The 27,598-nt window shown below is 46.1% G+C and overlaps 1 protein-coding gene across 2 annotated transcripts; it reads right to left on the minus strand.

The window, feature by feature from the left end:
- MXRA8 (matrix remodeling associated 8) lies at positions 1-26,822 on the minus strand. Of its 2 annotated transcripts, XM_033156328.1 has the most exons (11): positions 26,408-26,822; positions 18,385-18,408; positions 17,067-17,375; positions 15,471-15,547; positions 15,350-15,374; positions 12,858-13,319; positions 5,953-6,111; positions 5,137-5,167; positions 4,306-4,382; positions 1,865-1,942; positions 1-366 (listed from the first exon to the last, which is right to left on the minus strand). In XM_033156328.1, the coding sequence occupies exons 1-11, from the start codon at positions 26,586-26,588 to the stop codon at positions 341-343; spliced, it is 1,449 nt and encodes a 482-aa protein (XP_033012219.1). In that variant the 5' UTR covers positions 26,589-26,822; the 3' UTR covers positions 1-340. The 2 variants fall into 2 exon arrangements, with proteins under 2 accessions (XP_033012219.1, XP_033012218.1); XM_033156327.1 differs by lacking the exon at positions 15,350-15,374 and having other exon boundaries at positions 15,446-15,547; positions 26,408-26,821.
- Between the last annotated feature and the right edge of the window lie 776 nt (positions 26,823-27,598).

A 27,598-nucleotide genomic window follows, 5' to 3' on the forward strand; every position in this document is an offset into this window, starting at 1 on the left:
TTTTTTTTAAAGATTTCTGTTCTGGACAAGGGACAACTAAGCGAACACTGACAATTTCTGCTCCTGTTTCTGTTGTCATCAGAAACCTCTGACATCCCTAACTCTGAGTATGACTAACACTGAATACAATCCGATAGGATTTGCTTCCAAGTCAACCCGTATAGAATAGCACTGTAAGTTATCATCTATGTGCTTGTTACCACCAAGACAGGAAGGAAGTCTACAGAGAGCTCTTTGGTAACTAGAAGGATGTTGCAATAAGGAAAAACGAGGCTTCTCTTGTTACATTTCAATTCCAATTGGTGCTTCTGGTCCAGCCAGTAGCTTGGCATCCTTGTTTTCATTTACAGTATTCTTTCCTGAAATCTGAAATCAAAAAGAGGAGATGGAGGGTCAGGGGGATTTCATGCCAGGATTCCACTGAGCCACAGTTGCATGTTTCCAAATTTGAAGAAATGCCCCCTCCCGAAAAAAATAGCATCCAAAGGACCATAGAGCTTCCAATAATTTAAAAGGAGAAATAACAAATATTATGTGTGAGTGATAAATCATTCTCAATGGAACAGCAGGCAGAATGACTCCAAAACCAAATTGAAGCAACCATGGCAATTAAAAAGCATTGGGTTGGCCTGGAAATATCATGACTTGTTGATGGAGTACTGCTTACTCCTGACACTCACTGTCTAGTTCTACGCTGCCAACATGACTATGGGTCAAGGAGGCAGGTGGTCAGCCATACTTCTCCAAGCAGTTTGTCTGCATCCTCAGGTTGCAAGAAACTAAACTGACCCAGTATAGATGGAGCAGACCATGCTCTGGACACCTCTAACTGTTGCATCCAACTCTGACCAAATCTGAGTGATTTCATCCCTAAAGTGCCTTGCAATGTTGTTTCTGCAGGCCTCTGAGGATGTCAGAGCAATGCTCTCTTGGCCAGAAAACAAAAGCCCATTCACCACCCAGAAAAGCTCTGCCAGAGGGCTACCAGACACAAAGGTAGCAGAGAAGTACCGTATTTTCCGGCATATAAGACGACCCCCAATTTTTCCAGTTAAAATATAGAGTTTGAGATATACTCGACCGCAGATTCTCCACCCGGCGTATAAGACAACCCCCAACTTTTGAGAAGATTTTCCCGGATTAAAAAGTAGTCTTATACGTCAGAATATACAGTAAGCTTTCTTCAATGCCGCTACCACCATGCGGTAGGCACGATGGCACAGCCTCACCCAGGTTCAGATTGTGACTTAAACCACCTGCGCTCTAGCCACCGACCCTCCTATTTCATAGCATGCAGGTCACTGGAATGCGAAGGCAACCTGCATGCCTCACTGCAACCATAAGGACACTCAGGAGCAATTGTTTCAACGGCTCTATTTATCTCACCATTCCACAGTGAGACAAGAGCACCAGCTGGCTTGAGAAACAGTGCATTAAAAAATAGCAGTTTATAGCAAAGGGCAGGAAGCACATGCATTTTGGATAATGTCGTGTGAATGCGGATTAAAAACCCAGTGCTGAAAACTCAGTGAGTGCACGGTAAACGCCAGGGAGAATTCTCGAATGTGGAAGAAAGTGTCAAGAAGATTCTGCTAGCACATCAGAAGCGAGCGTGCCGGCATTTCTCCCGAAGGGAAACAGTGACTCATCACCAGCAACCAAAAATCAATCACAGAGCTCATAATAACCCCCTTGTAAGCAAGCTGTGGTGGGCTGATGAGATGGTTAAAGCTATGGAAACTCCTTTTCTCCATCTGTGGCTGGCTTTGCTAACACCAGAGGGTGACACACCCTCTCCCATCATGCAATGGGGAACTTCGGGAAGGGAAACACAAATTGCCCCAACTTCACCTCCTTCTCTTACCTTTATCTAAGTCAATGTTCTTAGGTGGGAGGACCCTGTTATGTTCTGCCTTCTCCTTCAGGATATTGTTCTTGTAATCTGTAGCAGGAAAAGATCTCAGTTCAATGAGCAGCACTGAATAGAAGCTGGTGGAGGTGAAAGCCCCAGAACAACCATCAAAGTTCCAAAGACAGTGTGCAGATTGGTTGGGGGAGGCCTAAAGACATGGGTGGCCTGTGGTCTAAACCACTGAGCCTCTTGGGCTTGCCGATCAGAAGGTCGGTGGTTCAAATCCCTGTGACAGGGTGAGCTCCCGTTGCTCGGTGCCAGCTCCTGTCAACCTAGCAGTTTGAAAGCATGTCAAAAAGTGCAAAGACATAAATAGGTACCACTCTGGCGGGAAGGTAAACGGCGTTTCCGTGTGCTGCTCTGGTTTCGCCAGAAGCGGCTTAGTCATGCTGGCCACATGACTTGGAAAAACAGTCTGCGGACAAACGCTGGTTTCCTCGGCCTGTAAAGCGAGATGAACGCCGCAACCCCAGTTGTCTACGACTGAACTTAACTGTCAGGGGTCCTTTACCTTTTTTAAAGAGGCCAGACCATTTGTGAACTTTTCAAAGAAAGAAACATAATATATATGGGGCTAGTCCTTGGGGCTAGTCTGGAAGCTTCAGCTAGTGCAGAATGCTGCAGCTAGACTTGTGACAAGAAAAGCCTATTGCTAACACATGTCACCGGTCTTGAAAGACCTGCAGAGGCTTCCCATCTGCTACTAGTACAGGTTTAAGATTCTGGTAAGGTAAAGGTAAAGGGACCCCTGACCATCAGGTCCAGTCGTGTCCGACTCTGGGGTTGCGGCGCTCATCTCGCTCTATAGGCCAAGGGAGCCGGCGTTTGTCCGCAGACAGCTTCCGGGTCATGTGGCCAGCATGACAAAGCCGCTTTCTGGCGAACCAGAGCAGCGCACGGAAACGCCGTTTACCTTCCCGCCGGAGCGGTCCCTATTTATCTACTTGCACTTTGATGTGCTTTCAAACTGCTAGGTGGGCAGGAGCTGGGACCGAACAACAGGAGCTCACCCCATCGCAGGGATTCGAACCGCCGACCTTCTGATCGGCAAGCCCTAGACTCTGTGGTTTAACCCACAGCGCCACCTGGGTCCCTAAGATTCTGGTACAGTTGTATAAAGTCCTGAGTAACTTAGGCTCATCTTCCCCTGTATGTCCCAAGCAGATCATCCAGGGGGAGCACTACTGGTACTTCCTCATGAACCAGAAGCACAACTCGTGTCAACAAAAAGTTATGCTTTCAGTGCAGTGGGCTGTGTGGCACTCCCTCCCACCAGAAGTCAGCCAGAATCTTTGCTGAGTTTCACACGTCCAGTTAAAACCATTTTACTTCAGGAGGACTTTGCATCACGAATGTTCTGTTGTTCTTTCTTTAAATTTCTGAGGTTTATGTTTTCAATTTTGTATGTTTATTTTTTATTGCTGTTAACCGCTTTGAGACCTACAGTGCATGGTGAAAAGCAGGATATACATTGTCAGGGAACTGCCTCCTGAGCCCCTACGCCTTTTGAGCAGCAGCACCTCTTCCAGCGCAAAGAGCAGCCACACCTCCAGTGGGGAGGAAGGGGAAGGGGCCAGCCGGGAGAGGAGAGGGCTCGGGAATGCTGCTGAAAGCCCCAGCACCTCACCTCCTCTGGCTGGTCAAGAGGCAAACATGCCAGTTCCGGCACCCCAATTGCGCAGAGGGGTGAAACGCAAGGAGGGTAGGAGGAGATTTGGGGTGCTGAAGCTCTTATGTTGGGGAAGGAGCTGGAAGGGGCCACTCCCGGATTCTGCCAGCGACTGAGACAGACATGCTTTTCGTAGCTCTGCACAGTAAATAGTTTTGCGCGATAAAACTGCCAAAAGACTGTTTGGGTTCCTGCTCCGTCACTCGTAAGCACCATCACGCGAACCTTACATACATTTTTAAAATAAACAAATAATGAATAAGAGAAGTCATAGCTGGGTATTGTTAACCCAGCTTCATAATTTGCATAATTTGTTTTACGGTGGTACCTTGGTTCTCTAACTTAATCCATTCAACCACCAAAACTGTTCGAAAACCAAGGCACGGCTTCTGATTGGCTGCAGGAGCTTCCTGCACTCAAGCGGAAGCCAGATTGGATGTTCGGCTTCCGAAAAACATTTGCAAACCGGGTTACTTCCAGGTTTGCGGTGTTTTCAGGAGCCAAGCCGTTCGAGAACCAAGGTACCACTGTAATGTTCTTTCTGTATTTTTTTTAAGAAACTTTGTGTAATGCAACAGCTAATTAAACACCAGTTCAAGCCATGTTGCCTCTTCTCCCCCATTTTTTAGGCATGCTGGCTCCAAAGCAATACTAGTTTTCCGAGTTCAGTTCTAGAATGTGTAAAGGGCATGCCTACCACTCCAAAACAACCTCCAACACTTACCCAGCTTAATGTCTTCACTTTTGTAGTTGGATACATCTGGTGTGTGGACTGGGAACTCGCTGAGATTCACTTCTTTCCTGGCAAAGCAAAAGAGGAGGGTTCTGATTTTTCTGTTAATGCTCCGATTAAGTCAGATGCATTTCTCGCTCTAGGTCAGGGGTCAGCAACCTTTTTCAGCAGTGGGCCGGTCCACCATCCCTCAGACCATATGGTGGGCTGGGCTATATTTTTTTTGGGGGGGATGAACAAATTCCTATGCCCCACAAATAACCCAGAGATACATTTTAAATAAAAGGACACATTCTACTCATGTAAAAACACGCTGATTCCCGGATCATCCGCAGGCCAGATTGAGAAGGCGATTGGGCAGCATCCGGCCCCCGGGCCTTAGGTTGCCTACCCCTGCTCTAGATCATACATCATCACATCCATGCAACAGATGCCAACAGGCTCTGCTTGACACTTTTGAACTTTTAGTCACTCAGAATGCTATTTCAATGAGCACAGAGGCTAGAAAAAATGTTTGCTTAAATGAACATTGATGGCTACTAGCTAATATAAACTGAGGCTGCTTTAAAATGCAACACTTTGTCAGGATGTTTGCCTGATCCCCATAAGTAAAGAAATAGATGCTATTTAGATGATAAATTGGAGAAGTGCAACATCTGATGGATAACTGCAACCCAAGTGAGACATTAGTCTAGGAACGGCATATCAGTTCATACTGGATTTTTTTTAAACAAATGAAATCCTCAGGTATTCATAATTTCAATGTTCTACTTATTGATGGACAACAAGTCCCTTTGGTGCAAGGAACCAGTTTCTACTCACTCATCAAATTTTCTCACGTTGCACTCAAAACCTAGAAAAGAGAAAGAAAAGTCACTCAAGGGTTTTTGACATCAGGGAACCATTTTTTATTTTTATTTTTTGCAGGCATAAATAAGCAGTCACAAACCAATTCACATCTCATTTTCATGATGCTTGTTGATCGAACCAGTTCCCACTTTAGTTCCCACTTTAGCAGCCATCCATTCTGAACTGACAAGATACTATGGGGTGTGCATATGTGCCTGAATCAGACAGGGTACTTTCTTTTGGGAAACCCCATAAATTAAATTGCAATCTGTGCTAAAATGGATGCAAGGAATGGATTTCATTAATTACAAAATAAATGCACTCCTCTACTCAGAACTCCTTCAAACCTCAGCTCAAAACCCACAAATGGGTGGACCTTCCTAGGATGGAGAGCAATAGGCCAAGCGGGGCTGTGCGTGTGTGACTTCAGCTAATGTAGGAAGCTGGAGAGACAGAGGATTGTCTCACTCTGAGCTGGACCCAAATCTTTGGCTTGGGGATCGCCCTGGGAATCGAATGGGGAAGAAAGATCTATGGGTGTGTTAATGTTGTGAGCCCCTCCGTCCTAGGCTCAGGTTGAATATATGTGTAAATAAAACCATAAAGACACTCCAGTCTCCAATGGCCTTCATTCCAAAGAAACTGAACCCTGGGAGAGAGCAGGCACTCCTGCAACAGTACTGAAAGCGGGATTGCATATAACTTCCCCAACACTATCACGAGCACAAAATCATCATGAACACAAAGTAAGTAGGACATCAGGAGGGCTCCAGATGCCCAGAAACTCACCTCTTCTCCGGCGCTTGCGTGTGACGAGTACCACAAGGATCAGGAGCAGAATAAAGAGCAGCAGCGTTGCCAGGATGTACCCTAACTGGTGGAAGAAATGAGCACGGCTCTCAGGAATGATGACATTGATCACGTTGTGGCCACGGCCGGCGTTTGGATCTGGGTGGCAGAGAGGGAAACAGAGAAGAAGAAGTGGGTCAATGGTTCTTCTTGCAGAGGGGAAGAAACTAACAAACTAGGTAACAGCTCATAACAAGCCAGACTGTAGCTCAGTGGTATAGAGTACATGCTTTGCATGTAGAAAGTCATAGCCTCAGCCTCTGGGAAGCGCATAGGCAGGGCATGTTGGCAACAGGCCATTCCGATGGTTGCCCTTCAGCACATGATCATAGGATGCTGTCTTATCCCAAGTCTGATCACTGGGTCCATCTAGCTTAGTGCTGTCATGACACAATAAAAATATCAGATTCTACCTGTCTGATATTAACCCAGACGTAATTGCAAGAGTGGCTGAGCTTCTGTCAATAGTACCTCTTAGAGTGATGAATGGCACAGTTTAGCAGGAAGACACTCCAATGAAAATTTATGTTACTATATATCTTATATGGCTGCATCTTTGTATATATTTTTAAAAAATTGTATATGGATGTTTTAGGATGGTCTATATCTGTAATGCCTAATAAAGGTTTGGAGAAAGAAAGAAAGAAGCTTAATGCTGTCTACACTGACATGCAGCAGTATCCCAGGGTCTCAGTCAGGAATATTTCAGCACCTTACCTGGAGATGCTGGAGATTGAACCTGGGTCCTTCTGCCTGCAAGGTAGGTGCTCTACAGTCCTGAGCTACAGCCCTTTCCTGGGCTGCATATTCAGGGATATACTGCTAAATGGAGGCGCCACTTAGCTGTCATGGCCAATAGCCATTGATAGACATCCTCCTCCATCCCTTTGTCTAATCCCCCTACGGCAGTAGATTCCATGCATTAATCACGTGCCCTGTCACTGAGAAGTATTTCCTTTTGCCTGTCTCAACTCTTCTGAAAAATCAGCTTTAGTCAATGAGCCTCACAGAAGAAAGGGAGAGGGAAAATAAATGTTTTCCATTAGACTGTAGGCTCAACTCTTAATGGCTGCCACTACTAACATCTATGAAACAAAATAACATAGAGCACATCATACCAAGTTACACCATTTGTCCATCTGGGATACTCTAATCCATGGGTAGGCAAACTAAGGCCCAGAGCCCAGATCCGGCCCAATCGCCTTCTAAATCCGACCCGCGGACGGTCCGGGAATCAGCATGTTTTTACATGAGTAGAATGTGTCCTTTTATTTAAAATGCATCTCTGGGTTATTTGTGGGGCCTGCCTTGTGTTTTTATAGAGTAGAATGTGTCCTTTTATTTAAAATGCATATCTGGGTTATTTGTTGGGCATAGGAATTCCTTCATTTTTTTTTTCAAAATATAGTCAGGCAGCCCACTAGGTCGGAGGGACAGTGGACCAGCCCCCTGCTGAAAAAGTCTGCTGACCCTTCCTCCAAATGGCAGCAACTCTCTCAGCCAGAAGTTTATCAAATCACTTGTTGTTGGGTATTTTTAACCAGTTTCTCATTTCCCTAAATTTTAACTCCAGTTCTGCACATTTCCATATCGGTAAGCTGGATAGCTCACTTGGTCAGAGTGTGGTGCTGATAACACCAAGGTTGCAGGTTCGATCCCCATAAGGGGCAGCTACATATGCATGCATTGCAGGGGGTTGGACTAGATGATCCACAGGGTCCCTTCCAGCTCTATGATTCTGCAATTCTAATTCTACGACCAACAACCCGCAAGCAAATTGGGATGAGTGCTCACTGCTGTATAACCAATCCACCAACAATTCAGAATGAATCCTAAAGAAAAACCAGGCACAGCCTATCTAACTTCTGTGTAAGCTTCCTGCAAGGCTCAATCAACAGATCGTTCAGAGGAACCTTACCAAGGGGAAGGAATGCTGACGCAGGCCAAGAGAGCGAGTTTAGATAAAACAAAATAAAGCCACACATGCGTGCGCACACTGAAAAAAGAACAGCAATGCAGGGAGTAAGCCAGAAATCCATTCCTTTGCAGGGCGTATGTTGAGCTGGAGAAGAGAAACTTTAGAGAAAGTCGCCAGTGCGGAATGTATCTCTCTGGACAGATTAACCAGGCAGATCATGTTTAAAAGAGAGATTTGGAGCCATTCAAAGGGGTTAGACAAATTCAGATGAGCGGCTGATAGCAGCAGTCTGGGTTTGTTTTGTTTAATTTACCTTGTGGGATAGGAGGTTAGGGCAGGAGCTCCTTTTGCTTTATGGAATGTCTCACCGCCCACACCATACACAAGTCTGTGCTGCAGTCCCTATCAGTGTTGGCTAGTGCCCATTGGGACTGATGGAGTGACTGTAGACATGCAAGGAGGCTGAGGTCCCAGACTCCCACCCTGCCTTTCCTCCCTTCTGCTTCAGTTCTCGTTCCACTAAAACCTATGTTGCTCATTTGGCCATCCACTATGGCCGAAACGAATGCAATAAGTACTGGGTTGCGTCCAACGAATTTTTACTGGGAGTCGGCCCACTGAAATTAACGAAAGTTAGATATGTCCATTGATTTCAATGGCTCTACTATGAGTAGGACTAGCATTGGATTGTTGTTGTTCAGTCGTTCAGTCGTGTCCGACTCTTCGTGACCCCATGGACCAGAGTACGCCAGGCACGCCTATCCTTCACTGCCTCTCGCAGTTTGGCCAAACTCATGTTAGTAGCTTCAAGAACACAAGCATTGGATACAACCCCATTAAATTAAATACTTAATTAACCTCAATGGGAGGGAAACGCAGGAAGCGACAAAACGGTTTGTGTTACATATGCGAAGAAGAAAACAACAATAGCAAACGCAGCTCGTTTTCACTTGCGTTGTTTCCATTCCTGACCTTGGGGCAAACCTGCAGATTGTGGCGATTAACCCTCCCATTTCTGTTTCCGACGGAATTCTCCGTCTTCTTCTCTAGGCGGAAGGCAAGGAGACCGACAGTAGGTGGAGATATAGCCAACTCATTCGAGTTTTGTCCCCATCTGAGACTAAGGGGGGGGAGTGCCACACCCTAGACTGGTTATGAGTAAAAATGCAGGCAAGTGGGACTAGCAGTTCTCACAGTGGCCAACCAGATGTCTATGGAGAGCCTGCACTTTCCCCGATTGTGATTCCCAGCAACTGGTATTCAGAGGCATATTGCCTCTGACAGCTGAAGCATTTACTATTATTATTATTATTATTATTATTATTATTATTATTATTATTATTATTAAATTTATATACCATTTACAGAGCCATTGTAGCAAGTAGCCATGGCAAGCCTCCTCCTCTAGACAGGCGTTCAATCTGATCAAGCAGGGCTAACTCAAAATTAGGGAAAGTTTCAACTCTTTTCCAACTAAAACTTAAGCTACAAGGCAGCCTTCAAGCCCAATAAAGACGCTGCAACATATGTTGAAGATGTTCTAATTGATGGTGATAACGCCACGCTAACCTTCCCTTTTCACAAAATATGAGCAATCCATAAAAACAGGGAACAGATGGCTTATTGCTGTTGTGGTTTTAAAAAGAAAAAGTGCTGGGGGGGGGGAGGGAGAGAAGACCTTCCACTGAAAGCCATAGAGTTAACTTCAGATTTGACGGCGAGGATCAGCCAAAATAGAACTAGGCCATGTTGATATTGTAAGCAGAATAACATTTCCTGTCTAGAGAACTGTTCCAGATTTGGAGCTGTGCCCAGGATTAAGAGGATCCAAGGAAAAGCTTCGTGGCTATGATTTTTCTTTATCTTCCCTTACGTGCGCATGTGTGTTTTAAGGCTCTGTCCCTGTAGGAGTTTACACGGTCACACAGCGGGGTTCGAGAGGCGGTTGCAGCAACTCTCGCTGCTGAGTGAACACAAATCCATTTCCCACTGCGCTGCTTTTCAGGGGCAGAGAAGGGGGCTGCGGTGGGTGCAGACAGTGGGTGACAAAATCCTAGGTGGCACCCACCGTGGGGCCTGCAGCACAACCGAGCCACGCGTCTCTCCTGGGAGAGACATGGTGGCATGGGCGAGCACAGGCTCCGCGCTGCCCAAACGGTCCACCCGCTTCCTCCCCCCCCCCCAGGTGTAGGGCAGCTGAGTGGAAGGAGGCAGGCAGACTCCGGAGGCCCCGCGACGTGCCTCACCCCTATGGGCAACTCGTCCCGCCCCTGGGCGCGCCACCCCAGGCACCTGAGCAGCTTCCTCCGCTGCTGCCGCTTTTCCCCAGTATTGCGGAAAACCAAACATGCAGTGAAGAGGGAAGATTCACGGCAGACAGAAGAAAGTAAGAACGTAAGAAGGACCTGCTGGATCAGGCCAATGGCCCACCTAGTCCAGCATCCTTCTCTCACAGTGGCCACCTGTGGGAAACCAGCAAGCAGGACCCCAAACGCCAGAGCACTCTCCCCTCCTGTGGTTTCCAGCAGAAGCATTCCTGCCTTTGGCAATGGAAGCTGAGGATAGCCATCAAAGCTAGCAGCCTTCTCTGGGGGTTTTTTTAGTACTTCTTCACACAATGCAATAGTTAAACCACCAGAATTTGATCCTGTGAAAGGTAGTGCCTTATAAAGGGGATAAGACAAACTCATGAAGGAGAAGGCTACCCATGGCTAGAAACCATTGTTATAATGTACTTTCCCTCACTGTCAGAGGCAGTAAACCTCTAGGTTCTAGTTGGCGGGAATCACAAAAGGGGAGAGTTCTCTTGGCCTCAGGTCCTGCTTGTTGGCTTCCAGGAGGCCTCTGTCAGAAGAGGATGCTGGACTGGATGTAATGGGAGGATGGGCATTGTTCCTAACTGTTTATTGCTAGGATTGGTGGGATGTTTGGGGGGTGTGTGTGTATGTAAGGAGAGCTGAGTGCAAAGGTCTGATCCAGCAGAGATCTTTTTGTAATCTTTACAAGCTGGTGAGAACTTCCAGCTGCCTTTCTGAAGCGAAAAGACAGAAGTAAAATAAATACTGTCCCCATTGGTTCAGCAAGTTCTCCCTGTTCAGAAAAAGAAAAGAAGGGAAAACTCCACCCAGGAGTTTGAGCTGTGGAAGGGGGCAGGAAACACCCCCCCCAAAAAAAAACCACTAGTTTTTGTTATGCACTGCTTAGAAATATATTTCCCTCAGGATTTGGGACAATTTTCTGGTTGTAATCAAAATAAATTCCACTCGTTGTTTGGGGGGGTGGATGGGAACGTTTTCTTCTCATTCAGTTGCTCTATGATTGGTTTTTTTTTTTTTCACGTTTGCATGTGCAAATTTGAATTGTGCCTTCTGACTTATTCCCATAAGGCCAGCTGCTCCCATATGGCTTCTGATTTCTCCCCCCATTCCACCACTCGTGAACCCAACACACACTGCGGGGCTCCATAAACTACCATCACCAGCCCATTAAAAAATTATCATGTCATCTTCAGGCTTCGATATTAAACAGCCAATAAATATTAAAAGCATGATAAATATTTTAAAATGTTAATAAGCATAGAGCTGTACCCTGCAGGATTTTTTTTTAAAAAAATGATTTTAAAACTCCACATTTATTTCTCACTGTTTTGATTGGGATATATTTAAAAAGCGAACAAGATTGAAGGGTACCTACTTATTCCAGAGTTGGAAAACATGGAATGGAGCGAAACTGAGAAGGATGTGGCTCTTTTGAGCTTTAGGCAACCATTTTCCACATTGACCTGTTTGTAAAGGATTCTGGTATGTAAGTGAGGGTGCACCCTTGATTCACCCTTGAATTCTTCACAACAGGAATTTCCACGATGGTGTCATGACCCTGAAGTCCACAGGGTCACTGTGGGCTGAGGAGATGGATCATGTTCCTGGCTCCAAGCTTGATGATGGTGAACAAGAGCTCACTGACCTGAGACACCCCACCGCACCAGGACTCCTAAAACCAGAGCAGGAACCAACACAGGTGGTGGAAAAAGCCACCTGAGAAGGAATCCCTATCCTTATCAGGACGGGGGGGGGGGGGGTAAGGAAAGTAAGCTTGAACCACCTCCCTTCCGAACTGAGGCCTACGTGAGGAGATGTCACCTCAGATCATTCTGAGGGTCAGGTTACATCTTCTCAGGAAATAGGCATCACCATACAACAAATATTTCATTAAATATATTTGTGACTAGGCGATCTTCTTCTTCTTCTTCTTCTTCTTCTTCTTCTTCTTCTTCTTCTTCTTCTTCTTCTAGAACAAAGCTCACTCTCATTCACGTGAGAAAATATTTTGTTGAGTGGGACCCCTTTTGTCACAAAAAAGATTATAGATACCTTGTTCTTATGAGTGGGCCAACTGTTATGATGAGGTGGGCATTTCTCCCCACCCCGAAAATAAGTATCTTACATTCATGTGGTGGAGAAATCATTGTAAGGGTGACATCCATTTTCTTGCAAGAAAGATCCTTGCCTTTCTTAAAGGGGCTTTTTTTTGGTTGCTGAAGAAGCAGCCATTTTCTTCAGAGCAAAGACTCTTATCTTTCACAAGGAGACAATAATTTGTTCAAGGGGCAGCCAATTTCTCACAACCAAGTTCCTTGGGTTGTATCCAGTGCTAACCATACTTAGAGTAGACCCACTGAAATTAATACATATAACCAACTTCAGTCCATTCATTCCAATGGGTCTGCTTTGAGTAAAACATAGTTGGCATCAACCTCTTCTATAGATAGATAAAGCAGCAGCTATTTTCCTTTCACAACAAAGTTCCTTATCTTTCACAAGGGGGCAAATATTTCCCTGCAGCAAAATTGCCTCCTTTGTTGCAGCAAAAAGTGCCTCCTTTGATGGAAGACCAATTTTGACTCTGTGTGTGTGTTAGAATTACCTACCTGCAGCCGGTGCATTGTGACGAGTGAAGTTCACCACCACCACCTTCTTCTCCGGTTCCGGCTCCACAACAGAGACCTGAAAGATCCTGCGTTCATGAAGGCCGCAGTAATGATGGTGGAGGTGGCAGGAATAGGTACCTTCATCAGCCACTTCCAAACCGGATATCCTCAAGGAGAAGTCTCCCTGGGCGAAAGCCTTGTCAGTGATATTCATCTTTTGCCGGATAAACAAGGGGCCATAAGAGCGCCCCTCTCCAGAGGCGTACAGGTCAATGAGGCGATCGGCCTTGTCGTGAGGCACCCCTGGTGGCTGCCAGTCCCAGTGGACCACCTGCTGGTCCTCTTCGTCGTGCCGCTCGGTCCAGATTTGGTTCCGGTTAATACAGGGGAGTAAGACGGCGCTTCCCTTCAGGGCCACGATCACAACTTTCTCCCCATCCCAAAACTTCTGTGCTTCTTCGACTGTTGAAAGAACCGTGCAAAAAATACATGTAAACCCTAATATTCAGGAGATACCATTTTACATGTGCTGTTTTCCAAGCACTGGGAAGTTGAAAGCAACCTTTGCTATGCCAAGCCTATAGCTCAGGCATGGCCAAACTTGGCCCTCCAGCTGTTTTTGGACTACAACTCCCACCATACCTAGCTAACAGGACCGGTGGTCAAGGATGATGGGATTTGTAGCCCCAAAACAGCTGGAGGGCCAAGTTTGGCCACGCCTGCATATAGCTCCAACTCTTCTCACCAACATGCTATGAAAAAAGACAGGCATGCAAATAGGTGTGTCCTCCAACAAAGACCCATATCTCCTAGAACTATGAGGCCATGGAGAAGCTCAGTTACCATCCCTGACCTCTACTCAGTGACTTAGCTTTTGGTCTTCTATGCTTGGTTCTGGAGTGCTTTGTTGTATTTAGACTTGACTTTGTGTTGGCTAGACCAGGCATGGGGAACCGCTGACCCTCTAAATCATGGTTTCCCAAACTTGGGTTTCCAGCTATCTTTTTTGGACTACGATTCCCATCATCCCTGACCACTTGTCCTGCTAGCTAGGGATGATGGGAGTTGTAGTTCAAAAACAGCTGGAGGCTCAAGTTTGAAAAACCCTGCTCTAGATTATGATGGCCTTTCATCATCCCTGACGAATTAACCATGCTGGCTGGGACAGATGCGAATTGGGAGCTTAACCATATCTGGATGGCTACAGGTTCCCCATCCCTGTTTTAATCCATCTTAATAAAAGCCAGAGCAGCCACTCATACCGAGACACAGGAAGGAGTCTTCTTTCTGGAGAGTGATCCCAGCTCCCAAGAACCTTCCACCCAAGGATGGGGAATTTGTGATCCTCCAGATGTTGCTAGCCTACAACTCCCATCATACCTGACCATCGCCCATGCTGGTTGGAGCTGATGGCAGCTGGAGTCCAATAGCACTTGGGGTCTCCTGTTCCACATCCCTGGCCAAGGTTCCAGCCTGTGGTTGACTTTGCTGTATGGAATTGCCCCCACAGATGCTCAGAAAGCAAGACTTAAACCGGCTGGTGCAAGATGCTATGCATGACTCAAGGTACTTTCCAAAACAGCTTTAGATGTGAGCGACCAAAGCCATATTGCGAATTAAGAACACATCTGTTGCTCCTTATCATCTCCTCCACAAAACCAGGAGAGGAGCCATATTCTGAGCTATTGCACAGATGAATGGCATGACGGTACAAACTGAATCAAGCTTTTCCCAGCACAGTGAATCACAACAAATCATGACAAAGGGTGGCGTGTAGTGAGGAGAAGGTGTCAAACTTGGACCGGGAAGAGCAGAGTTCAAATCCCCCACTCATCTGAGCCATCTGTCAGCCTAGCCTCATTCTGAGTACCCTTTTCTGAACCTTTTCTAACGCTACCATATCCTTTCTGAAGTGAGTCTTACTAAGAACTATACTGGGCACAAGCCCATACAGTCTTTTGAAAAGTCCAAAATCTCCCTACCCCCTAAATCAGCCTTCCCCAACCTGGTGCTACCACCCGACTCCAAATGTTTTGGACTCCATGCATCGTCCTTGATGAACTTTCTGGCTGCAACTGCTGGGAGTCATAGTCTGACAAAAACTGGAAGACGCTAGATAGGGGAAAGCGATCCTCCTGGTTGCAAAGGGTTTGCTAGTCCGCACAGAGAGGGAGAAGCCTGGAATTATCCTAGGTCTCATTTTCGGCACAGTACAGCTGATGCTCCTCTAAGCCTTTTGATGCAGCCTTGTGACAGGAAATGCTCCGATGCCCACAAACATCTTAATTACAGCTCCCTGGCCATCCATTTGCTCTGTACATGTGGCTGCCTCAAACAGGACTTGTGCGAGTTTACAAAAGAGGAACATGATGGGGAGCAAAAACACTAGGCACAAACACACACACCCTCCCACTTTCATCTTGCCGCAGATCTTTTACAACAACAACAACAACAACAACAACAACAACAACAACAACAACAACAACATTTACCTTCTTCGGTTACATCCAGTTGTATCTTCACAATTTCGTACAGGTGACAGTAATGGTGGTGGAGGTTACAACAACAACAACAACAACAACATTTACCTTCTTCGGTTACATCCAGTTGTATCTTCACAATTTCGTACAGGTGACAGTAATGGTGGTGGAGGTTACAAGAGTAGATGCCTTGGTCGCTCCTGGAGATGTCTTGATTGAAATGCAGTAAGGAGAGAGGGAGAGAGAGGACTTTGGCATCCAGGTCACAAAACCATGGGGATGCAGCCAATGCTAGTTTTGCTCAGAGTTGACCCATCCAAGTTAATGGGCAAGACTAACTTCAGTTCCTTAATTTGCACAAGTCCACTATGAGCCAAACTTAGTTGGGCACAGCCCATCAAATTTTAGAGAAGGAAGGGACCCTGGCGGTCATCTAGATCAACCCTCTGCTCAGTGCAGAAGTATTGCAGCTGCAGCATTCTTGACACATACCTGCCCAACCTCTAGTTAAATATATCCAGCTAATGTGTGCCCACCACCTCCCAAAGCTGGTCACATGCCTTCCCCCCAAAGCATCCCGGGAACTGTAGCTTACCCCTCGGGCACTGCGCTACAGTTCCCTACAGCCTTAAGAAACTAAATGAAATAAACCAACAATCAGCACCTCCTGTTTAAGGATCAGTGGTAGATGAAAAGTGGGGGAAGGAGCTATTTCCCCAATCTTCATCATGTTACTTTCTAGCAGAAAATTCACCACAAGGTGATAATTTCCACTGCACCTGGAGCACAATCATAGGGTCAAAGGGGCCCTCGTGTGGAGAGAGCTGGTATTTAGCAAGCCAAACTTCAAGCTCGCTCACGATGCTAAAGACTCTAGTTCTGGGATACTCCATTCCATTCCCCCCTGGTTTCCCTTTACACTCATACAAAACACACACACTGATGGCTGGTGCTCATGGGGATTGGTGGGGCTGCAGACAGGAGACCAGCAGTAGGTGGAGCCAGAGCCAATGACAAGCAGAACCACCCCTTGATGGGATGTGAGGAAGGAAGGTGGGGTTGGCAGGGTAGACTGGGACTGGACCAGCCTCCACTGTACACAGCTATGCGCTCCCCCAAAACAGAAATGCAGCATTCTGTGGCCACACAGCATGCTCAGCTCCTACTAGGCTGCTTTAGGCGCTGTTGCCAGTACTAACTAATCAGATCTTTACATGATGGGCTACTCATTAATGCATTATATTCACACCCATGCTTTGGCCAAAACTGGCAAACGAGAACAAAAATAAAATTAATACATTTGAAATCACAAAAGGTCCTGCTTTATGATTTCTGCTGATCCAATGTTTACTTCTCTTGGGTTTTTAAAAATGCTGCTTTTGTTTATTTTTAAAATATTTATTCTCTTTGTTAACTTCTGGGTTTTTTTGGGGGGGGAGGTGCTGTAAAATAAAAAGAAGGGTTGATTTGGAACATAGGAAGCTGCCTCATAATTGAGTCAGACCTTTAGGTCCATCAAATTAGGTCAGCATTGCTGGCACTGGCTGGCAGCGCTACTGAGAGGTGCCAAAAATGGAACCCGGTACCTTCTGCATGCAAAGCAGATGCTCTGCTACTGAGCTATGGTTCTTCCTGTCTGCTCATTTCATACCCAGGCGAAGTATGTGTGTGTGTGTGTGTGTGTGTGTGTGTGTGTGTGTGTGTGTGTAACCTTCTTGGTTCCTGGTACCTTTGACTACCAGTGAGAAGTTGCCATCCACAAATGCATTTTCCGGCATGAAAATCCGCCCTTGGTTGTAGCCGCTGTAGACTCGCTGATCCCCAGCCGAATACATGTCGCACAGTCGCTCAGCGTTGTAGTCTCCATACTGGTTCCTGTACAGATCCCAGTGGACCACACGCTGGCGGTCGTTCAGGCGGTCCTGGGTCCACACCATCCTGTAGCTCTTGCAGGAGAGGACTGTTCGAGTGCCCGCCTTGGCAGTGATGTTCTGCACAGACACTACCACGCTCTCGAGATTGGAAGCATCCACTGGGACTGTCATATTGGAGAGAGAGGGGGGAAGAAGAAGCCATGTGGAGAGATGCACTCACAATCGAAAGCCTGTCTTTCTCTGCCCACCAGAACTTGAACCCACAACCACATGGATGCCAACCTAAGAAGAGCCCCACTGGATCAGGCCAAAGGCCCATCTAGTCCAGCATCCTGTTCTCACAGTGGCCAATCAGATGCCCCAGTGGGAAGCCCAAAAGCAGGACCTGCTCTCCCCATATTTGATTCCTGGCTATCAGTGGTACACAGAAACTTCTTGCCTCCAACAGTGGAGCTACAACAATAGCCATAATGGCTAACAGCCTAAGCACTGGCAGCCCTAGCCTAATGCAGATCATATCATATCTCAGCTGTAAACTCTCATAGCAGCTCAATCCCATACATGCCTTATTTCTGAGAAGTCCCATTTGGTTCAATGGGGCTTTCTCCCAGGTAAGTGTACATGGAGTGTCAGTCCAGCTCTGAAAGCCAGTGTGCTGTAGTGGTTAGGAGTGCTGGATCAGGACCCATGAGACCAGGGTACAAATCCCCACTTGGCCATGAAGCTGAGTGGCCTTGAACTAGGCACACTCTCTTAGCCTAACCTCCCTCACAAGGATGTTGTTGATGCTGTAAGGATAAAATGGGGAAAGAGAGAGAACTGCATTTGCCACCTTTGGCTCCTTATAGGAAAATGCAGGTTATATATGTAAAAAATAAATAACCACTATTAACAATTTATAAGGATTTTTAAGGTCACAGAGACAGATTCCCCACCACCACCGATCTACGCCAACCCCATAACCACCAGGCCCACAAATTAATAAGGTTTTTGTGACATTCAGCATGGTTTGATTGCAGTAATTATTACTATTACTATTATTTAGAGTTGTTAGTTGCTTGTTACCAAAAGGTTGCAAAGTGACTTACAAGTTTAAAAACGCAAGTGCATTATTACACCATTAATATAATTCATACAAAGCAGCTGAAGTTCCTATGAAATATTTGTATTTACCTGCATAGGGATGGACAAAAGACTCTGAAAGGAGAAGGAAAAAGAAAATATTAGTGACACAATAGGTGGATCTGCACTGATTAGTTGTGTTTCCTCTCAGGGATTTGACTTGTCAATCCAGGATGTGGCCTCAAAAGGATGTTTGTCCTTTCCCCAGTAGGGCTGACCTGCTGGATTCAGAGACACAGATTCCCCACCAAGCAGATGCACCGACTCTGTAGCTGTCAGACATGTCATCCCCAAAACTACCAGGCCTCCAACAGGACATGGGAATCACCAACCCGCTTGCTGATAACCTTCTGTCAAGAGGCCAACCCTACAGAGCCAGCCATCTTGGTTTCTGTTTCGCCCTGCCATTTTGTGTACTAATTGGTACCTAACATGTTTTTAACTTACTGCCATTCATTCCTTGTGAATGACATTATCTGTTATTATGGATTATGTTAAGAGTCCGTGCATGTTTTTTTTTTTTAATGGAAAGGCAAGTTGTAGAAACTGTAGCCTTCCAGACATTGTTGGGCTGCAGCTCCCTTTGCCCTTGGGCGTTGGCCATGCTGTTTGCAGCTGATGAGGGTTGGAAGTCCAACAACATCAGGAGGGCCACACGTTCCGCACCCATGATCGATAAAGAGACTGGCTGGTACCTCGTTGCAACAGGTTTTTTTTTGCAGGTCTATTTGCTGTTCAAGTAATATTATCAGAGGCAGGCCCATAGCTCAGCGGTAGAGCATCTGCTTTGCATGCAGAGGGTCCCAGTTTCAATCCCAGGCATCTCCAGGTAGGGCTGGGAGAGGCTCACTGCCTGAAAAACCTGGAGAGCTGCTTCCAGTCAGTGTAGACAATACTGAGCCAAGTGGACCATTGGTCTGACTTGGTAGAAGGCAGCATGTTACGCTCCTTTCCAGGGCACAAGGCAGGTCTGTCTGAAACCCTGGAGAATAGCTGCCAGCCAGTGTAGAAAATACGGAGCTAGATGGACCAGTGGTCTCACTCTGCATAAGGCAGCTTTCTACATTCCTGCATTCCTATTTCATTTCTTTCTTGTGGCACATTAGCAGCTCCCTCTCTTTGCACATTGTTTTGGGAGTTACTGTGCTAAGGCCTGGACTTCCACGTTTCATTCCCTGTGTTTTTCTCACGGGTGAATCTCCTCCCACAGCAGACATTTTGGAAAAGGAAAAGCCAACTGTATAAGCAAAGAGCTCTTACTCCCCTCTCTGCCCTTGGAAAGTCCGGGTGTTTTTTGGTTTGTTTTTTTTTCTCATTTGTTTTGTTTTTTTTTAACGGTGCTGGCAGCAGATATGTTCCCACCCCAAATTACTGCTCCGTGGAGGAGGTCAGATTGCAGCCTTGGTTTTCGCTGGAACTGGTGCCAAGAAGCAATGAGGAGAGAGCAATGAGGATGGAATGCAGATGGGAATAATCACACATGGAGGGTTTTCAAGAACTTCCTTCTTTAAGGAACTTGCTACAACACAGTTTTTCTGGTGATGCTTGGACCTCCGTACTCTCCACCCCAAAAAAACCATGAGCAAACACACACACACACACACACACACACATACATGCCATGAGACAAATAAAACACAAGACAAAAATGCAGGCAATGCTCTCCCCCAAGAAACAGACAAGTCCCTCCCACAGCAAAAGAGCGCCCCAAACTAATTCTTAATTATATAATGGCGGGCATCAAGGGATGTTCGAAGGTGCCAATGTGGGTATTTTGAGGGCTTTGTGTTGCCCATGGGCGCCACATTGGAAATGCTGGGATGCTGTTACCCATATCCCCCCCACACACCTGAGGGGCTGAAAGCAGTGGAGGCTGCCCCATCTGGACAGATGGGGCAGTGCCCCAATAGCCTTGACCTGCCTGCTTTCTTTCTCATAAACAGTTGGCCCTGCCTGCCAACTTCCTCTTCCTTAGCTGCCCTTGCAGAACTGAACAGGGAGGAAGAAGGGGCATAGCTGGTAGCAGTTGGCTCTGCCCCTCATTGGCTCTGGCTCTGCCAACTATGGGGGTGCCCTACATTCCACCCCACCACTCCCAGTGGGTGCCAGCCACCACTGGGTAAAAGCAGCCAGAGGGGATACCAGGGGGTAGCTTTTGGTGGGTGGAAATATGGCCTCATCCCTTACTCTTTGGCCTCATCCCTTCCACAAGCTCAACTTTGGAATTGCCTAATTTGTTACCTTGAATATTTGCAGCTCATCTCATGCCTTTTACACACATGATTTATCCCTGTCACATTCCCAGTTTGCACGCACGGATCTTCTTGAATCACAGTCGCTCACACTGCTTGCAGAATGGGCACTGGTGTTGTGTTATTTATTAACCGAACTTACTAGTCACTTGCCACAAACACAAAAGGGACTTACAAAAACATTTTAAGAGCGTAAATAAAAACAATCTGTTATAATAAAAAACATGCAACCATTCTTTTTCTTTTTTTAAAAAAAACTATAGCACAAAGAAGCTTAAACTGCAACAAAATCATCATAACCGACAAACATCCTTCTAGTCCATCAAATGCCTGGAAGAAAGAGGTCAGTTTTCCCGTACGTTTTATCCTGCGCGAAAAACTAATGTTAATACAGTGCACACTATGCAATTCGGCATTGCCAGATTTACAAGCAAAGGCAAACTCTTATGTGCTATTTGTTTCAGGTGTTGAGTGGATAGCTGAGAAAACAGCACGGGCATCAATGGGGAGAGGCAGCTGTTTCCTTCCCTCCAAGGAACCCTCAGATTCCCAGCTTTCATTAAAAAGAGAGAAAATAACTTTCTTCCCATTTTTGTGTGAGAAACTTTGCTCCCCTCTTCATTTTTTCATTTTCAATTAATTAATTTCATTAAATTTGTACACCACCCCTCGTCTGTAGATCTCAGCATACTTTTTCACTTTCCCCTTCTCCTGGAAAGGGGTGTTGAATGTGCTGCGAACTGTAGCTCTGTGTGGTCATCACCTTTTGCGAACTATAGTTTCCAGGATTCTTTTGGGGGAAGGGGAAGCCGTGACTGTTAACGTGGTATAACAGGGAAGTTGCTGGCCAGCCAGATGCTGCTGAACTACAGCTCCCATCAGCCTCAGCAAGCATGGCTGATGGCATGATGGGAGTCATAGTTCAGCAATCTCTGGTGGGCCGAAGGTTCCCCACACTTGTGACATAAGCAGGGGCGGCGTGGCCCGTTTTGTTGCTTGAGATGAAACAGGAAGTGCCACCCTGCCGCTACCACCTACCTGCTCCTGCCACTGCTGCACGCCCTGCCACTGCTGCTGCTGAAATTAGCGCCAATGGTGGTGCCGCTTTACCACTGGAGGAGGAGGAGGGGCACATGCAGATGTGCCCCTGGGGGGTTTCTGCCGCCTGAGGCAGTGACCTCACCCTGCCTAACGGCTGGGCCATCTCTGGGTATAAGACGACTTCAAATGGATGGTATGGATGTGACCTGAGTCTCATCATCGCTGCTTCAAAGACATGACATAGTGCCTGCCTTTTTAAATACAGGAAGCGGCAAGGCCCTTCCACACCGCATGTGTGTGAAAAAACACATGCTGTTTCTATTTTTCAGGTTAATGCAACAAATGCCAACTCCCTCGCAGATCCCATAGAGCCAATATCTTACAAATCACTACAAAAAATAAAAAAATTGGCCATCCTTCCAAAAAGCAGGAAACTCACCAGATGTGCATTTTCATTGGGACAGCACAATCCTTGAGCTATGAATAGCATTTAACCCTGCTTCTGGGCTGTTTTATTGTGCCAGGCTTACCTACTAGTATGATAAAAGACCACCCAAGTCCGAGATCTCCTGCAGGGCTGTGACATGCTTGCAATGCTGTAACTAGCTGCCCGCATTTTTCAGCAACTGATTCTGCTTTACTCTGTTAGGCTACAAGCACAGGGAAAGGGAGAAGCTGCAACAGTTCCCACTTCTGCCCATCCTGCTGCCCTCGCTGAGCCTCTGAGCAAGCTATATCTGACAGCTTGAAGACACACCTACTCATTCCATCCTGAAAGAAAACCATTCACCAATATGTGGTATGGCATTTTGATGTCCATTTGGGCTTCTATCCAGGCAGAACCCAGGGCAGGTGATCAATTGCCCGGTTGTTAAAAGTTCTGAAATGTATTCAAAGACTGTGGTTGTACTACAAAAAAAGGCTTTGCAAATATCACCAAGGATCAGTCTCAGCACCTGTGTTCTGTACCAGGAAAACAAAAGAACTGGGAGCAAGGGGACCTCTGAGTTTGGGCAGAGTGCTTTTTTCTTACCACCTGTAAATAACATTTGCCTAGTCCTTTGTGTATGTTTTAAGCTGCCCTGTCCAGAAACAAAAGTGGTGGCTAAAGAATGGAAAGGTGTAGAGCAGGGGCCACCAACCTTTGGGGAGCCACTAAACACATTAATGAAAATTTCAGAAAGTGACGTGGGCACCAGTAACAAAATGGCTACCCTGGAGGCATGGCCTAACCCAAAATGGCAATCACATCTAAAAGAGTGGGGGAAAGAGACAGGGACACAAAACAGTACAGATGTGCCCTCTCCTATCAATGGAGAAAAGGCACCTCCATCAGTTACTGTCACACTTGCTCACAAGAGAGAAGCCATTGGCACCACTCCAGAACAGATGTGTGTGTTCATTCCTGGCACCCAGTGAAATGTGGGCATGTTGAAAGGGACATGTTCCATGCAGGAAAGGCTGAGACAGTGCAAAGAGTAAGGAAACAGACTCGTGCATTTTGTGGACTTCAAAAAGAGGTCTTCAAATTGAGGAGTGCCCTCTGACAGCTCTTCCTTTAGAGGACTCTCCTCTGTACAGGGGGGGGGGGCACATGGCCATCCCAGGTTCAGCGCACCCTGCATGCAAGATGACCTAGTTTCAGTCTTCTGACAGGTCTTACCTGGAACTTGGGTAGCAAAGCTAGGAGAGCCTGAAGCCCAGGAAAGATGCTATCAGAGTTGACAAGAGCTTGCTGGGTCTGGGAGGGTGAGGCTCCTTCCCTCCTTTGCCTAAGGCAGACAAGTGCCTAAGGAAGCCCTCGGGCTGGCATGAATGAGCCCAGGTGCAACAGCATCTGGAACGTACAGGGGGGCCGCCTCCTTCCCCGCCTGCCTCTTTCTTGAAACATCTGCATATTCTGGTGATTGCCAGACTGTCAGCATTTTGCATGGAGAATTCAGGTGCACATCGGAAATTCAGATTTTAGCAGTTAAAGTGGATTGAAGTGCTATTTTGCCCAAGCACAACCTACCCACTTTAAAAGGAAGACTTTTGGGGGTTGGGAAAGTGATGGAGAAATGCACTGAGAAGTGGGGGCGGGGGGGGGGACACAAACGATTAATGGAGTGCTCATTGCCATTTAACTGATCTGCAAACAAATCACAACAAATGCTCAGCAAAGACCGGACACAGTCAAACCTCCATGCTTTGTGCACGCAAATCAGGATGGATGCTCAATAAGCAGGTTGCGTTCAGGAGCTTATAGACTAACCTCTGCATTACTTTTGTGCCAGCAAATTGGGATGCTCAGTAAAAAGGTTATCTGCCGGAGCTGATGGTCTAACCTCCATATCAGTTTTGTGCTAGAAAATTGGGTTGGGTGCTCTGTGAACTGGTCATCCAGGAGAGCCTTCTCTCTCTGCTGGCAGGGTCACGCAGAGAATCCAGACTGGATCAGACCCATGGCCACTGCACATTGAGCTATACAGAGGATGCTGGTCCACTCCATTCAGCTCTGCGCCTATCAGCAGCTCTCTACTTGCCAGTTGCTGGAGGGAGAGTGGTTGCCTTAAACACTCTGCTTTTGGGGGTCTTCCTAGAAAAATCTGATTTATTTTCAATATAAGCTGTCCTGGAGGTTGTTCTGGATCAAAAGGCGGGACTGAAAACAAAACAATCAACTTTTGCCAAATGTAACAGTTCTAGTAACTTCATATTAGCTTCACGAGTTGCAAAAAATTGGCAGACGCCTGGAGCAGGGAGAGGGGGACAGAATATGCCAGCAACTGTTCCACATAGGGATTGGTAAATAAGCGACTTTTGCTTTCTCTGTTTCTCATTTTCTCAGCCTTCAGTTCTCTACAATTTCCACATCAGTTTGCAATTTAAAAAAAGGAATAATCCTCATGAAAATGTACTATCTGCGCTTTCCGGAAACAACTGAAGATGTTTTTGTTCCGACAGGCTTTACCAGCTGGATAAATGGGTCATTGCTACAAGTGTCCACTTGTTTGGGTTTTAAGTCTTGATTTTCAATGTATTTGTTGTTTTTCTTTTAGAATGTTTTTAATTATACGTAAATCACTTTAAGATGGTGGTTTTGAAGGCAATTAATAAATGGATGATGATGATGATAATCTATCAGCATTTCCTGTGCAACGCACACATGTTTCTGAATGCATTTTTCCCTGATACAGACATTTTTGCAAAGCAAGTTCCTCTAATATAATGCATTTCTGTATGTGGCTTTTACTGATATGCCTCTTAATGTACACTTAACCCTAGTATATGCGTTTCTGTACACAGAAATTGGCTGGAGAACTGCACTGCAAAATCCTGAGGAGGATGAGTTTTGAAGAATGGCTGTGTTTTGTTTGTGTGTATTGTTTTGGAAAGTGCTAATTAAGCAAATTCATCATTAAATGCAAACTGAATCAAATTTCTCCCTCATCCCTAGTAATTTTCCACTAGGTTCTCCCTAGGCAAGGTCTCTTTGCTTTGGATGCATTTGCAAAACCTCATTAAAAAAAAGAAAAGAAAACAGCAGCACCACCACCCTTTGCAGCAGAAACAGAGGGAAAGGCTAAAGAGATTTTGGTATAAAAGAGTGTTATGCAAGACTGAAGAGTCCCTGGATTTCAAATCCCGAGTCAACTATCCGTCCCATTAAGGGATCTTGGGCCAGTAACTATTTCCATCTCCCAGAAGAATAAAGGAATAGAAAAGACAGATGCCAAAAAATCTTTTAGCAGATCAGTTTTGAGCAGACTGTAACTATGTAAGCAAGCTTTTAGGTTATACAGAATACTTCACTGGCACACGTAGGAACTCGGTTTAAGTCAAAACTTTGCATCCTTCTACACTGACAAATCTTTTCTTTCCTGAACTTTATTTAGCAAACTCTTCCCTAGCTCACTCAAGCCTCACCATTTGTAGTATTATGAGAGTCTGCTCTGCACCAGTCATTAGCTTCTGTTCCACCCCTGATCTGTGTGCCCACTATATAGAGTATAAAAAGTTGCCCAGTTATTATAAGGATTAAATGTGAGCTAAGAAACTCCCTGATAGAGGGAAACACCATCAACAACAATGCCCTAAATGTTTTACCAGCGATAATTAGTGCTGCTCCCACAGTTAATCAACTGAACTATTAGTTGATTAATCTACAAATGCAAATTATCTAACATTTGTAACAGCCTGCCTTTTGACCCCCCTCCTCTTTTGACTTGCCATGCTTTGTCTGATTTTAAACAATATGTAATAATTGGCAAACCTCTCTAACATACGGCATACTTTATAGATGGTTTGTTTTTACAGATGGGGAGTTGAGGCAGAGGGGGCAAAGAAAGAAAGAGAAAGACAGAGATGCTTTTCCCCTGAGCCCACGGCAGAAAAAAAGAGACACCTTTGCAGGCAGCTCTCTATCTACACCACTTTCGGGCTGTGTTTAATGGCATAGCAGCTAAGCCAAGACAAAAGCAACAGTTTTTGTAAGTGAAATCCTACACAGTTTTCACCTCAGTGATACAGGATTGATTCTTCTGTCCGTAGCAGCTCCATAGTGTGTACAGAAATTAAACCGGTGCAGCATCCCCAAGGATGCAGATGCAGCAGTGAGGTTTGGCCTGTGCGATTTCTGCCTGCTGTGCTTCCTCCAAAATATTCCTAATACAAGCAGAAAGTGCTGGCTTTTCGGCAAAAACAACAACAACAACAACCCTGGCCTATACAGAATTCTTCCTAGCAGGCCACCTGAGCAAAACTATTATCTTTCAAAAAGAACTTGCTTTGAAACTTACCTTGCAGCAGCAACAGCAGCAGGCCCAGGAGGAATTTAGTTGCGTGCTCCATGTCTCCTGCTTGCTCTCCCTTTCTTTCTTTCTTTCTTTCTTTCTTTCTCCCTTCTTCCCTGCCCAAAAGACAACCTCTTTCAGTTTGCTCTTCCCTGCTCTCCTTCCTTGCTTGAAAACATGATCTCATCAGTTTACAGCCCAGCGAACATGGGCATGCAGCAGTCCTGCCCCCACCTACAGGTTTTTCACTTCTTGCCTTCTTTCTCCATTCCCCCCTCCTCTCTTCTCCCCAGCACTTCGCTGCTCAGCTTCAACTTCTACATAACAAGCGGGCTCTCTGAACAACACTTCACCCTGCAAGGAGCTCCCAAGCCCCTTTTGATGTTAACAGAGCGAGTTTTTGCTGGCCCCAGAGTTCCAAAAACAACCTCCCACCCCACCCACCTCCCTCCTGGGTATGGGATTAATTTTCTCGGGCATTTACAAAATCCAGCTGTTCTTTCCTTGCCTTGACATTCCACCAGATGTCTGCCTGGGTTCTGTTCCTGTTTGCTTTTCTGTATTCCCCTCTCCTTGCCTTCTGCGGTTCTTCCCTTTGCTTAATTTTGCAGCTATTACAAGATCACTCGGAACACACTCACTTTTGCTGCCCTAACCAGGCCCTCCTGCAGCCAGTGTAGCCAACGCGGGGACCTTCAGATGTTTTGATCTACAACTCCCAGGAACACCATTTGGCACAGCCAACTGTCAGGGGTGCTGGGAGCTATAGTCCAAAACATCTGGAGGGTGCCACATCTGCTTTTCTGGCCCCAGACATTCGTGAAATAACAGTGCCCCTTCACTCTAATATTGTTTGACACACACACACAACCATTTTTTTACAGCTGGCCAGACCCCTCTAGAGACCCAAGTTCCTTGTGATATGAGAGTGGTGGAGAGACTGAGGATGGTTTTGTTAATATTGGTGTGTTTTGAAATGAACATTGATAGGGGACAAGAGAGCGCCTATGTAATGGAATCCTAAACCTGATGCCTCTTTTCACTATCTGCCAGGGATCTCCCATTACAGCAGAATGACAGAGGGCCTGTCCACACCTCAGCTTAATGTGGATTGTGAACCTGTTGTGTGCCCTTTAATTCCCCCTTGTCCATGTGGCATTTTCCTCCAGTTACTGCTGTCCCACACTTTCCTCTTCC

This window comes from Lacerta agilis, chromosome 8 (genome assembly GCF_009819535.1).
Source record: "Lacerta agilis isolate rLacAgi1 chromosome 8, rLacAgi1.pri, whole genome shotgun sequence".
In the NCBI taxonomy this organism is placed as follows: Eukaryota; Metazoa; Chordata; class Lepidosauria; order Squamata; family Lacertidae; genus Lacerta; species Lacerta agilis.

Excerpts from the sequence above, each read along its gene's own strand:
- MXRA8 (XM_033156328.1), bottom strand. The coding sequence starts at position 26,588 with ATGAGATCATGTTTTCAAGCAAGGAAGGAGAGCAGGGAAGAGCAAACT. Across the intron at positions 15,375-15,470 it reads ACCTGTACGAAATTGTGAAG|ATACAACTGGATGTAACCGA; the intron begins ATACAACTGGAT and ends GAAATTGTGAAG. Across the intron at positions 5,168-5,952 it reads ACGCAAGCGCCGGAGAAGAG|GTTTTGAGTGCAACGTGAGA; the intron begins GTGAGTTTCTGG and ends TCTCTTTTCTAG.